The 14,257-nt window shown below is 45.9% G+C and overlaps 1 protein-coding gene across 2 annotated transcripts in view; it reads left to right on the top strand.

Annotated features, from left to right (window-relative positions):
- Positions 1–14,257, top strand: part of LOC141172452 (espin-like) — a 343,391-nt gene that overhangs the window by 295,910 nt on the left and 33,224 nt on the right. For both annotated transcript variants that reach the window (XM_073656689.1, XM_073656688.1), the window contains exon 11: positions 13,003–13,281. In XM_073656689.1, coding sequence (XP_073512790.1) covers positions 13,003–13,281 — 279 coding nt within the window. The remainder of the gene's footprint in view (positions 1–13,002; positions 13,282–14,257) is intronic.

Raw genomic sequence — 14,257 nt, 5'->3', positions numbered from 1 at the left:
CAGGCAGGAGCCTCCAGGTAACAGGCAAGTTCTCCAAGTAGACAGGCTAGCCCAGCCTTTAGACAGACTGGCTTGTTTGACCAGAGGCAGACATTCGGGCTGGAGAGTGTCCTTGGCAGGCGGAGACAGGTAGCAGGTGGAGGCTCTGGATAAGCGGACTGGCCAAGCCCATAGACAGACTAGCGGACTGGGCTGTAAGCAGACTGTCGGGCTAGACTGGTAATCAGGCTGGCAGACTGGACTGATAGTCAGACGGACTAGACTGGTGGTCAGACAGGCAGCGGGACCTGTGGGCTGAAGCAGAGTTTAGCATACAGAGCAACAACCTTGCACGGGCACCTCCATATTGGAGGAGGTGCCTTTTATAGGGGGAGTCCTCCGGCTATTGGCCGGGGACTTCTTAGGATGGCGCGCGCGGCCCCTGTAAGAGGGCGGGAGCGCGCGCGCGTGCCCTAAGCACAGGGCCAGGGAAGCTGCGTGCACCAGCATCAGCGGCAGGGAGGCCGGAAGACGCCGGAGCAGGATTGCGGCGGTAAGGGGGACGGCATCTCTGCCGGGCAGGAGGCAGAGACGCCGATGCTACTGTACCCCCCCCCCTTTACACCCCCTCTTTTTCAGGGCAGCAAGAATTTTTTTTAAGGAGAAGCGGGGCGTGGATGTTTTCCCTGGGTTCCCAAGTTCTCTCCTCTGGCCAAACCCCTTCCAATCCACCAAAAAAAAGTTTTTCCTCTTACCCTCTTGGTGGCCAGAATGTTCTCTACCTCATAGACGTCCTCAGTGGAGACTGGAGCTGGGGAGGTACCTGGATTGTCAGAAAAAGAATTAAGCACAACTGGTTTGAGGAGAGATACGTGGAAGGAGTTGGGAATCCGTAAGGTGGCCGGGAGTTTTAACTTGTAGGCTACTGGGTTTATTTGCTTGAGAATTTCAAATGGGCCGATGAACCGTGGGCCCAACTTATAGGAGGGTACTTTGAGACGAACATGTTTGGAGGAGAGCCATACCTTGTCTCCCAGATGGAATTGAGGTAGATCCAGACGTCTCTTATCAGCATGCTTCTTCATCCGCTCGGAGGATTGAAGAAGTGCGGATCTAGTGTCCTCCCAAATAGTGGAAAATTCGCTGACCAGGGACTCCGCGGCCGGGTTGTCCACAGAAGCGGAAGCGGTAAACGGAATCCGGGGATGTTGACTGTAGACCACAAAGAACGGGGATTTGGAAGAAGATTCGCTCTCATGGTTGTTGTAGGAGAACTCGGCCCAAGGTAGGAGCTCCACCCAATCGGTATGGTGGGCGTTGACAAAGTGCCGGAGATAGCTGGTAAGGATCTGGTTGATACGCTCCACTTGGCCATTGGACTGTGGATGATAAGCGGAGGAGAAATCCAGGGTTACATCCAGCAGCTAACACGTAGCTCTCCAGAAGCGCGAGGTGAACTGGACCCCTCGATCAGACACAATGTGGAGGGGTAGGCCGTGGAGACGAAAGATGTGATGGATGAAGTCCTTAGCCAGCACAGATGCAGACCGGAGACCAGGCTGAGGAGTAAAGTGAGCCATTTTAGAAAAGCGGTCAGCGACCACCCAAATGACCGTACAACTGGTAAAAACAGGGAGATCCGTAATAAAGTCCATAGCAATGTGTTGCCACGGGGCAGCAGGTACGGGAAGAGGCAGGAGACAGCCGGCAGGAAGATGTTTGGGAACCTTGTTGCGGGCACAGGACGAACAGGCCGTGACGAAGCCTACCACATCCTGGCACAGGGTAGGCCACCAGTAATGCCGGGTAATGAGCAGCAAGGTCTTCTTCTGGCCAGCATGGCTGGCTAATTTGGTTGAATGACCCCAGTGAAGAACCTTCTTACGATCCGTAACTGCTACAAACGTCTTACCGGGTGGGAGACGAGACAGATCCAAGGGGGCCACATTCATCACTTTGGAGGGATCGATGATATGCATAGGCTCCTCCTCTTGATCGGAAAGCAGAAAGGATCGGGACAAGGCGTCTGCTTTAATGTTCTTGTCCGCCGGGCGGTAATGAAGGGTAAAGTTAAAGCGGTCGAAGAACAAAGACCACCGGGCCTGACGCGGATTGAGTCTTTGGGCATTCTGTAGATATGCCAGGTTTTTGTGGTCAGTATAAATGACCACCGGGTGCAGAGTCCCTTCGAGCAGGTAACGCCACTCCTCCAGCGCCAATTTGATGGCTAGCAGTTCTCGGTCTCCTATGGAGTAGTTGCGCTCAGACGAGGAGAAGAGCTTGGAGAAGAATCCGCAGGTTACCATTCTCCCGGTTGGAGATTTCTGGGTGAGCACCGCTCTGGCTCCGAAAGAGGAAGCATCAACCTCCAAAAAGAACTGTTTGTTGCAATCCGGACGGTGCAGCACTGGAGCAGAAGAGAAGGCTTGTTTTAAGGAGAGGAAGGCCTCCTCCGCTTCGGACGGCCATTCCTTAGGATTTGCTCCCTTTCGGGTGAGCGCAGAGATGGGAGCAGTCCGGGAAGAAAAATGTGGGATGAAGAGACGGTAATAGTTGGCAAAGCCCAGGAATCGCTGAATCGCCTTCAACCCCTCCCGACGGGGCCACTTTAAGACGGCAGAGACCTTCTCGGGGTCCATCCGTAGACCTGTCTTAGAGATGATATAGCCCAGGAACGGGAGGGAGGACTGCTCGAAGAGGCATTTCTCAAATTTAGCATATAGTTGATTCTGCCTGAGCCTAAGCAGGACCTGACGAACATCCCTCCGATGTGAGGGAAGATCCGGAGAGAAGACCAAGATGTCGTCCAGGTACACCACCACGCAAGAATATAAGAGGTCACGGAAGATGTCATTAACTAGTTCTTGGAAGACGGCGGGAGCATTACAGAGACCGAAGGGCATCACACGGTATTCATAGTGACCGTCCCGGGTATTAAATGCCGTCTTCCACTCGTCTCCTTGGCGGATCCGGACCAAGTTATACGCCCCACGAAGATCGAGCTTGGTGAAGATCTTCGCGCCTTTAAGGCGGTCGAACAGCTCAGAGATGAGCGGCAGAGGGTATTTGTTTTTGACAGTGATTTGGTTGAGTCCTCTATAATCGATACATGGACGTAGTGAACCGTCTTTCTTTTTAACGAAGAAGAAGCCGGCTCCAGCCGGGGAGGAAGATTTCCGAATGAATCCCCTAGCCAGATTTTCTTCAGTGTACTCCGACATGGCCCGGATTTCGGCCAGCGACAACGGGTAGATACGCCCACGGGGTGGAGTGGCACCGGGTATCAGGTCAATAGGGCAATCATATGGCCTATGGGGTGGCAGAATCTCTGCCTCCTTCTTGTCGAAGACATCAGCATATGACCAGTAGGGTGCCGGTAGACCGGGTAAATTAGTAGGAGAAGATGGGGGTCGAGTCGGGTGAACCGGAACCAAGCAAGTCTCATGGCAATCCTGCCACCAACGGAGCACCTCACCAGATTGCCAATTCAGAACGGGTTCATGTTTCTGTAGCCAGGGTAGACCTAGCAAAAGGGGGTGAGAGAGTCCGGAAAGCACATGGAAGGAAATCCTCTCAGAGTGCAGCATTCCCACCTGCAGGGTTACGGACTCTGTGACGAGCAAGATGGTCACCAGAAGGAGTCTTCCATCCACGAAAGCGACTGCCAATGGTTCAGCCAGAGGTTTGGTAGGAATCTGAAACTTCTCTACAAGGGACTGGGAAATGAGATTCCCAGCGGCTCCGGAATCCAGATATGCGGTTTCAAAGAAGTGGTTCTCTCCACAGAAAATACAGACGGATAAAGTCAAGAATGGAGAGGATTTACTTTTGCCTAGGACGACCTCTACGAGCGGTCCTAGGCACTGGAGTTTCCCGGCTTCACCGGGCAGGAACGAATCAGGTGCTCCTTACTGCCACAGTAGAAACAGCTCCCCTCGGCTCGGCGTGACTCTTGGCGAGATTTGAACATCTTGGTCTGGTCGATCTGCATAGGTTCGGGCGAGCGTGCCCGGGGAGATGCAGGTTGGGAAGCGGGTCTCTGGAAAGTAGGAGCAAGGCGAGGAAATCTTCTCTCCCAGTTAGTCTCCTTAGCACGTTCTAGGAATCGGATGTCTATCCGGGTTGCAAGTGACACCAAGTCATCCAGGGTGGTCGGAACTTCCCGGCCAGCTAACTCGTCCTTAATCCGACCGGAAAGGCCCTCCCAGAAGGTGGACACCAGGGCCTCGTTGTCCCAGGCAAGCTCAGAAGCGAGGGTACGGAACCGTATGGCATACTGGGCCATAGTGAGACTCCCTTGGTGGAGACGGAGCAATGAGGAGGCAGTAGAGGTCCTACATCCGGGTTCATCGAAGACCTTCCGGAAAGCAGTGAGGAAAGCCGGAAGATCGGACACCAGGGGATCCCTTCTCTCCCATAGAGGGTTAAGCCATGCCAATGCTTCCCCGGTGAGGTGAGACATGATGAACGCCACCTTGGCCCGGTCGGTGGGAAACTGATGTGGCAGAAGTTCAAAGTGCAACGTGCACTGGTTCAGAAAGCCCCGACATAGGACGGGGTCACCTCCAAAACGAGGAGGTGCAAAAAGCCGGGGTCCTAGGCTGGATGCCGTGGTATGGGTAGGTAGCGACCCTGCCGGAGCGGGTGTCACTCGACTTGGGGCGGACACAGGTGGTACAGACAGTGTGTCCAGGTGAGTGTTGACAGACCGCAGGTGGGTCAGGATGGCTTCCTGTTGGGATCTCTGACGAAAAACCTCCTGGTACAGGTCAGCAAGCGAAGGGGCCTGGCGGCCACCAGGTTCCGTGGCCAGTGCAAACTGTTACGGATCCGGGTGATGGAACCTCTGTGCTGCGGTGCAAGGAGGGACCAGAGGGGCGTGACTAGGTATCAACTCGGACCGACCAAAGTCGTACGGCGGCTCAATCGACTCCGTGACCAGGGAAGGACCGAGCAGAGGGACCAGGTGCTACTCTGGGGACAGACCTTGTATGAGAGCAGGTGACTCCCACGGGTCAGAAGGTAGAGACTGACCGGTACAGCAGATGAGCACAGCAGGCAGGCTGACGAGAGATTCGGGCAGACGGGCTGGTAGACACGGCAGGAAACTAGCAGGAGCCTCTAGGTAGGCTGTCAGGTGGTCACGGCAAGTGACGGGCAGGAGCCTCTAGGTAGGCTGTCAGGTGGTCACGGCAAGTGACGGGCGGGAGCCTCTAGGTAAGCTTTCAGGTATACACGGCAGGTGCAGGCAGGAGCCTCTAGGTAACAGGCAAGTTCTCCAAGTAGACAGGCTAGCCCAGCCCTTAGACAGACTGGCGGGTTTGACCAGAGGCAGACCTTCGGGCTGGAGAGTGTCCTTGGCAGGCGGAGACAGGTAGCAGGTGGAGGCTCTGGATAAGCGGACTGGCCAAGCCCATAGACAGACTAGCAGACTGGGCTGTAAGCAGACTGTCGGGCTGGACTGGTAATCAGGCTGGCAGAATGGACTGATAGTCAGATGGACTAGACTGGTAGTCAGACAGGCAGCGGGACCTGTGGGCTGAAGCAGAGTTTAGCATACAGAGCAACAACCTTGCACGGAGGAGGTGCCTTTTATAGGGGGAGTTCTCCGGCCGGGGACTTCTTAGGACGGCGCGCGCGGCCCCTTTAAGCGGGTGGGAGCGCGCGCCCTAAGCACAGGGCCAGGGAAGCTGCGTGCACCAGCAGCAGCTGCAGGGAGGCCGGAAGACGCCGGGGCAGGATCGCGGCGGTAAGGGGGACGTCGTCTCTGCCGGGCAGGAGGCAGAGACGCCTATGCTACATAATGTATGTACACAGTGACTGCACCAGCAGAATAGTGAGTGCAGCTCTGGAGTATAATACAGGATGTAACTCAGGATCAGTACAGGATCAGTAATGTAATGTATGTACACAGTGACTGCACCAGCAGAATAGTGAGTGCAGCTCTGGGGTATAATACAGGATGTAACTCAGGATCAGTACAGGATAAGTAATGTAATGTATGTACACAGTGACTCCACCAGCAGAATAGTGAGTGCAGCTCTGAAGTATAATACAAGATGTAACTCAGGATCAGTACAGAATAAGTAATGTAATGTATGTACACAGTGACAGCACCAGCAGAATAGTGAGTGCAGCTCTGGAGTATAATACAGGATGTAACTCAGGATCAGTACAGGATAAGTAATGTAATGTATGTACACAGTGACTGCACCAGTGGAATAGTGAGTGCAGCTCTGGAGTATAATACAGGATGTAACTCAGGATCAGTACAGGATAAGTAATGTAATGTATGTACACTGTGACTGCACCAGCAGAATAGTGAGTACAGCTCTGGAGTATAATACAGGATGTAACTCAGGATCAGTACAGGATCTGTAATGTAATGTATGTACACAGTGACTGCACCAGCAGAATAGTGAGTGCAGCTCTGGAGTATAATACAGGATGTAACTCAGGATCAGTACAGGATAAGTAATGTAATGTATGTACACAGTGACTGCACCAGCAGAATAGTGAGTGCAGCTCTGGAGTATAATGCAGGATGTAACTCAGGATCAGTAATGTAATGTATGTACACAGTGATTGCACCAGCAGAATAGTGAGTGCAGCTCTGGAGTATAATACAGGATGTAACTCAGCATCAGTACAGGATCAGTAATGTAATGTATGTACACAGTGACTGCACCAGCAGAATAGTGAGTGCAGCTCTGTAGTATAATACAGGAGGTAACTCAGGATCAGTACAGGATCAGTAATGTAATGTATGTACACAGTGACTGCACCAGCAGAATAGTGAGTGCAGCTCTGGAGTATAATACAGGAGGTAACTCAGGATCAGTACAGGATCAGTAATGTAATGTATGTACACAGTGACTGCACCAGCAGAATAGTGAGTGCAGCTCTGGAGTTTAATACAGGAGGTAACTCAGGATCAGTACAGGATAAGTAATGTAATGTATGTACACAGTGTCTGCACCAGCAGAATAGTGAGTGCAGCTCTGGAGTATAATACAGGAGGTAACTCAGGATCAGTACAGGATCAGTAATGTAATGTATGTACACAGTGACTGCACCAGCAGAATAGTGAGTGCAGCTCTGGAGTATAATACAGGATGTAACTCAGGATCAGTACAGGATCAGTAATGTAATGTATGTACACAGTGACTGCACCAGCAGAATAGTGAGTGCAGCTCTGGAGTATAATACAGGATGTTACTCAGGATCAGTACAGGATAAGTAATGTAATGTATGTACACAGTGACTGCACCAGCAGAATAGTGAGTGCAGCTCTGGAGTTTAATACAGGAGGTAACTCAGGATCAGTACAGGATAAGTAATGTAATGTATGTACACAGTGACTGCACCAGCAGAATAGTGAGTGCAGCTCTGGAGTATAATACAGGATGTAACTCAGGATCAGTACAGGATCAGTAATGTAATGTATGCACACAGTGACTCCTCCAGCAGAATAGTGAGTGCAGCTCTGGAGTATAATACTGGATGTAACTCAGGATCAGTACAGGATAAGTAATGTAATGTATGTACACAGTGACTCCACCAGCAGAATAGTGAGTGCAGCTCTGGAGTATAATACTGGATGTAACTCAGGATCAGTACAGGATCAGTAATGTAATGTATGTACACAGTGACTGCACCAGGAGAATAGTGAGTGCAGCTCTGGAGTATAATACAGGATGTAACTCAGGATTAGTACAGGATAAGTAATGTAATGTATGTACACAGTGATTGCACCAGCAGAATAGTGAGTGCAGCTCTGTAGTATAATACTGGATGTAACTCAGGATCAGTACAGGATAAGTAATGTAATGTATGTGCACAGTGACTGCACCAGCAGAATAGTGAGTGCAGCTCTGATGTATAATACAGGATGTAACTCAGGATCAGTACAGGATCATAGAATCATAGAATCATAGAATCGTAGAGTTGGAAGGGACCTCCTGGGTCATCTGGTCCAACCCCCTGCTCAAAGCAGGATTCACTAGATCATCTCAGACAGATGTCTGTCCAGCCTCTGTTTGAAGACGTCCATTGAAGGGGAACTCACCACCTCTCGTGGCAGCCTGTTCCACTCATTAATCACCCTAAGTGTCAAAAAGTTTTTTCTAATATCTAATCTGTGTCTCCTCCCATTTAGTTTCATCCCATTGCTTCTAGTCTTTCCTTGTGCAAATGAGAATAAAGATGATCCTTCTACAATGTGACAGCCCTTGACATATTTGTAGACAGCTATTAAGTCTCCTCTCAGTCTTCTTTTTTGCAAGCTAAACATTCCCAAATCCTGCAACCGTTTCTCATAGGACATGGTTTGCAGACCAGTCACCATACTGGTCGCTCTTCTCTGAGCTTGCTCCAGTTTGCCTATGTCTTTTTTAAAATGTGGTGCCCAAAACTGTACACAGTATTCTAGATGAGGTCTGACCAAAGAGGAGTAAAGACCAATAATGACTTCACGTGATCTAGACTGTATGCTTCTGTTAATACATCCCAGAATTGTATTTGCCTTTTTTGCTGCTGCATCACACTGTTGACTCATGTTCAGACTTCTCCTGTTCTCCAAGAATTTTCAAAGATTATGGAGAGTGGTTCTAAAATTTCTTCTACGATCTCCTTCAGTACTCTGGGGTGTAATTCATCTGGACCTGGAGACTTGAACTCATTTATGTTAGCTAAATATTCCCTCACAATCTTTCTGTTTACAGATAACTTGGATTCCTCTATTCCTTTAAAAGGACAGTGAAGATCAGTTGATGTTACATTTTCTTTCTGAGAGAAAACAGATGCAAAATAGGAATTAAAAAGTTCGGCCTTCTCAACATCCTCTCTTACCATTTCTCCATTTTCATCCTGTAAAAATCCTATAGCATCTTTGACTTTTCTTTTACTTTTGACATACCCCCAAAATCCTTTTTTATTGCTTTTGACATCTCTTGCAAGCCTTAATTCATTGTCAGCTTTAGCTAACCTGATACGTGCCCTACAGGATCTGCAGACTGCATTATAATCTTCTTTAGATATGCCTCCCTCTTTCCATTTAATAAACATTTCTTTCTTTCTTTTTAGCATGTGTTTAAGTTCTGTGTTCATCCATCCTGGTTTCCTTAAATGCTTCCCATTCTTCCTACTTTTCGGGATTGTTAAAGATTGTGCTTTGAGAATTTCATTTTTAAAAATTTCCCATCCTTCCTGGACATTTTTGTCCTTAAGGACATCCAGCCATTGGATCCCTCCTATTCTCTTTCTGAGTCTCTTAAAATCTGCCTTTCTAAAATCTAACCTTGAAGTTTGAGTCTTCACATGGCTTCCTCCTCTAGTTATCCAAAATTCTATAATAGCATGATCGCAGTAATGTAATGTATGTACACAGTGACTGCACCAGCAGAATAGTGAGTGCAGCTCTGGAGTACAATACAGGATGTAACTCAGGATCAGTACAGGATAAGTAATGTAATGTATGTACACAGTGACTGCACCAGCAGAATAGTGAGTGCAGCTCTGGAGTATAATACAGGATGTAACTCAGGATCAGTGCAGGATAAGTAATGTAATGTATGTACACAGTGACTGCACCAGCAGAATAGTGAGTGCAGCTCTGAAGTATAATACAGGATGTAACTCAGAATCAGTGAAGCATAAATAATGTAAGATATGTACATTGTGATTAATCTGTTTATGTAGATTCATTTTCTATGAAAGTGTAAATCTTTATATGCATATCACTGTGTTACTTTACATTTGATCATTTGTGTTCTTTGTATGATCAAGAGAAATAGAGATATAGATAAATATCTACAGTGAGCAAACTTCAATATATTATATGGGTTCCCTTCCACATTTATCAAGCAAGAAATGTCACATAAGAGATGTAGAAAACCATGATGTCAGTGCTGTTAAGCCTCGTGAAGGCCCAAGTAATCTCAGACAGACTGGTTGCTACGGGCACATTACATGACATTGCTAGCAACCAGCCTGTGCCAAGCAATCTGCCCATAGCAAGACCGTGAGATCAATTACCAGATAGATAGAGATAAAGATCAATAAGATCTGCATTGATATATATACTGTACTGGCCAAAATGTTACTGGAAATAAGTCTATTATTCACCCTTTCCGGTAGGAATCCTCTGAGGCCGTGTGCGCACCTAAGCCATTACATGTCATCAGGGGTCCATTGACGTTCCACTGAAGGCAAGAATAGTGCAGCATGTTGCTATTCTTACTATCAAATCGACAGACCCCACTAGAAGCCAATGGGGTCTATCAATCATCCTTCATTTATGACAGATGTGAACAGGTCTTCTGAGTGATAAGCATTTGTCAGAGACCGTCGGTCATAACGAGCAGTTGTTTGTTTCGCTGACGATCATTTTTTATTGTTGAAATTGTTCATTTTGGACAACTTTTCTCTGCTGTTTATGGGGGTCTTGAGGACTGTATCTATCACCAGTTCCTGGACCGATACTCATAGACAGCACGCGCTTTATTTCCAGTAGTCTAGAATGAAGGAATTTCATTTGCAGGATTATCCGCCAGCATTGTGTGGTTGTATTATTCTGACGAATATCTGACTTCTCGGTCAAATACAATTTTAAACACAAATTAGTCATTGTGGTGAATTTCCATACACCCTGTGTCTGCAGATAGGAAGCCCTTTGTTAGGATGTGAGTACAACCATTATATTATTACCTAGGTTGGAACTATTTTGTTTTCTCCTGATAAGTAATATCCATATTTGGCACAGATTAGATTGGTCTTGGGCATCACTTTGAGGTGTAAAGATGCTAAACACAAAATTAACAAACTCGAGCTATAAAAGGGGCATCACATAGAAAGAAAGAAAAAAAAATTCTGCAAAAATGTGTGCAAAACCTCCAAGGTTATCACTAATAAACTTTTACATACAAAAAACTCCAATGGGGGAATCACTCCAAAGTCAGAGGATGGAAAAAAAGGGTTTTAATTAGCCCGTGCATGAGCTAATTAAAATCAGTTTTTTCATCCACTGACTTTAGAGTGATTCCCCCCATTTATTGGAGTTCTTTTTTAGATAGATATATGATAGATATATGATAGATAGATAGATGATAGATAGAGGCCCAGATAGATAGATAGATAGATAGATAGATAGATAATAGATGATAGATAATAGATAGATAAATAGAGATAGATAGATAGATAGATAGATAGATAGATAGATAGATATGAGAGATAGATAGATAGATAGATAGATATGAGAGATAGATAGATAGATGATAGAAAATAGATAGATAGATAGATAGATGATAGATATGAGAGATAGATAGATAGATAGATAGATAGATAGATAGATAGATAGATAGATAGATAGATAGATAGATACTAGATAGAGGCCCCGATAGATAGTGGCACATGATCTAATTAAAGTCCACTTTTTCTTTTTATTGGAGTGTTGGCTCTCTTTATTTTTCTTACATTGCTATACACAATTGTATTTTTTTGAGAGGCCCTACACCTAATGTAATACCTTTTGGCGCTGTTTCACATTTTTTAAATAGATAGCTAAAATATAAAATATAGGTGCGGCATCAGCAATAAATGGATAATAAAATGCAAAGCCTCCCAGGTACAACCAGTCCTTCAATTAAACCAAAGAATAGAGGCAGCACTCCCATGTACGATAATATAAAAATATTTAATGGCCCATAGTGGCAACGGCGACATTTTTGGTCCGAAGGCTTGAGAAAGATCCTGGTTTTAGGCTGAAACGTCGCTATTGCCCATGTGGGCCATTAAATATTTTTTTTAAATTGGAGTGCTGCTTCTATTTTTTGGATGGATAGAAAGATAGATGGATGGATAGATGGATACAGTAGATAGATAGAGAATATCAGTCTGTTTAATACTTATAGAGGTTTTCCCGCAATTAAAAGTTTATTTTAATCTATAGATCTTAGAATAATAATAAGTGCACCCATATATAGTGGAACACTGTGCTGCTCCAAAGGTTAAAAGTAAGCGGACTCTTAGAATTAGGAGTGGATTATAATGGTAGATGCATTTAAAAAGGTTTTCCCACAAATAAAAGTTAATTTTAATCAATAGATCTTGGAATAATAATAAGTTCCACAATTGGATGTGTTTAAATAAAATGTTCCTGTGCTGAGATAATCTTATAAATGTGCCCCTGCTGTGTACTGTGTAATGGCCGTGTCTGACCGTGCAGGAACATGGTCTGATCATACCACAGCTCCTGGGCAGGAGAGGAAGCACAAGAGAGTATACAGACAGGACAGCATGGGATCACAGCTGATTCTTTCTATAAGGTAAAACATTTATTTGCCGGTTTTTAAACAATGTTTTACTTCATAGAAAGAATCAGCTGTGATCCTGTGCTGTCCTGTCTGTATACTCTTTTGCTTCCCGCCTGCCCAGGAGCTGTGGTATGATCAGACCATGTTCCTGTACGGTCAGACACAGCCATTACACAGCACACAGCAGGGACACATTTATAAGATTATCTCAGCACAGGAACATTTTATTTAAATACATCCAATTGTGGAACTTATTATTATTCCAAGATCTATTGATTAAAATTGACTTTTATTTGTGGGAAAACCTTTTTAAATGCATCTACCATTATAATCCACTCCTAATTCTAAGAGTCCGCTTCCTTTTAGCCTTTGGAGCAGCACAGTGTTCCACTATATATGGGTGCAAGCCTCCGGGTCCAGGTTTTAAATCCTTACTTGATAATAAGTCCATAAAAAATAAAGGAAGGCCACACTCCAAGATCCCAATGTAAAGAGTGTGCAATATGGTTAGTCAATATGGTTTATACTTTCTTCAAGCTTATTATTTTTTATGGACTTAGATAGACATAACTTAAAGCTCTTGGGCCCTGATGGAAATTCTGTAAGAGGACACTACCAGTAGACTAATATTGGGCAGACTGTTGTTCTGGACCAGGCACATAGAAACACCTCCATTCATCGCCATATTTATTACTTCTCTCTTTGTGTTCAGTCAGAGGTTCCGTCTCCTGCTACTCCTCCTCCAGCCTCACCTGCTTCATCACCTGGGAACTCTACCATTCTCCCTAACAAGGGAGCAACCAAGTCTTCTGAGCCACTGATGAATGGAAACTCCACTCCTCCAGCCATGGCACAGAGCAACCAGCTTGATATTGAGTCATTGATCCCTACACATGACGAGCAGGGAAGACCCATCCCAGAATGGAAGCGACAAGTCATGGTGCGAAAACTGCAGCTGAAGATCCAGGAGGAGGAGGAAAGAAAGCGCACGGTAAGACGACGCTCCTGATACACTTTGTGGTGCTTTTGCTATGAGTTTTGGCTTTCCTTGCTGTGTCTGTGTTGATTCCAAATAATCTGTGTGCTTTTGCTTCTATCACATCTTTTATTTTCTGCTATGGTAAAAAAGCCATTCCTGATGTTTATAAAAAGAGTTAAGCAAATGAAGGGTTTTTTGTATAATGAAGCAGACTGGACTCAGGATTCATCCAATTTACCTGAACCCATACAATGTAGCAAGTTATTAGCATTTTGTGTGACTGATGTAGTTAGCTCACAGAGGATTGTCAAGAAAGGATACAGATAAAGCAAACTCTGAGATAACTCCATCAGCAGCACAGATCTCCGTCTTGCTCTGATCGTTTGCTACATTTTATGAGTGCTTTTAAAACATCATATTGTTTTGTAGTCTGCATACAATTGTAGCAGATGCTCAGCTTTGAGAAGTAATAACAAGAATTGTTTTCGCACTGTCCCCATTCACTAACTACAATCAGAGATGTGAGAGGATGGGAGCCACAGGGTTAGGAATTTTACCCAAGCCATCAGTGTGCACTGGACTATAGGTATAAGAGGGTTTGACAGCTTTGGATAATCCCTATTTGTTAGAAGGGTCCCATGACAATTAACTCTTCACAAAGTTTGGGCTGCACCATGATCAGATATAATCTATGGGCAATCCTGACTGTAAATCTGGCCATACACTTAGGATAGCAAAGTACCTGACATCTATTCCAACCCTCCGTCATATACGGGCACACTCAACTCAACTGAGCATGCTTGTGTTCTAAATTGGGAGAAGAGAGAAAACCACTGCCAGACATCTCTGCCTATTTAACTGCGAGAAGAAAAGGATTGGGTATGGTGATATTCAACATGTCCAACCCTAATTTACCCTGACATCTGCTATTGAGGGAAAGTTAGGACACCCACCTACACGCTAGAGATTTGGCTGGGTCTTTTGAAAA

This window comes from Phyllobates terribilis, unplaced genomic scaffold (genome assembly GCF_046119375.1).
Source record: "Phyllobates terribilis strain yellow unplaced genomic scaffold, ASM4611937v1 Scaffold_12__6_contigs__length_324123572, whole genome shotgun sequence".
NCBI classification, from domain to species: Eukaryota; Metazoa; Chordata; class Amphibia; order Anura; family Dendrobatidae; genus Phyllobates; species Phyllobates terribilis.
Note: the sequence above shows the minus strand (reverse complement) of the source record. Positions and strands in the feature narration are given on the sequence as shown.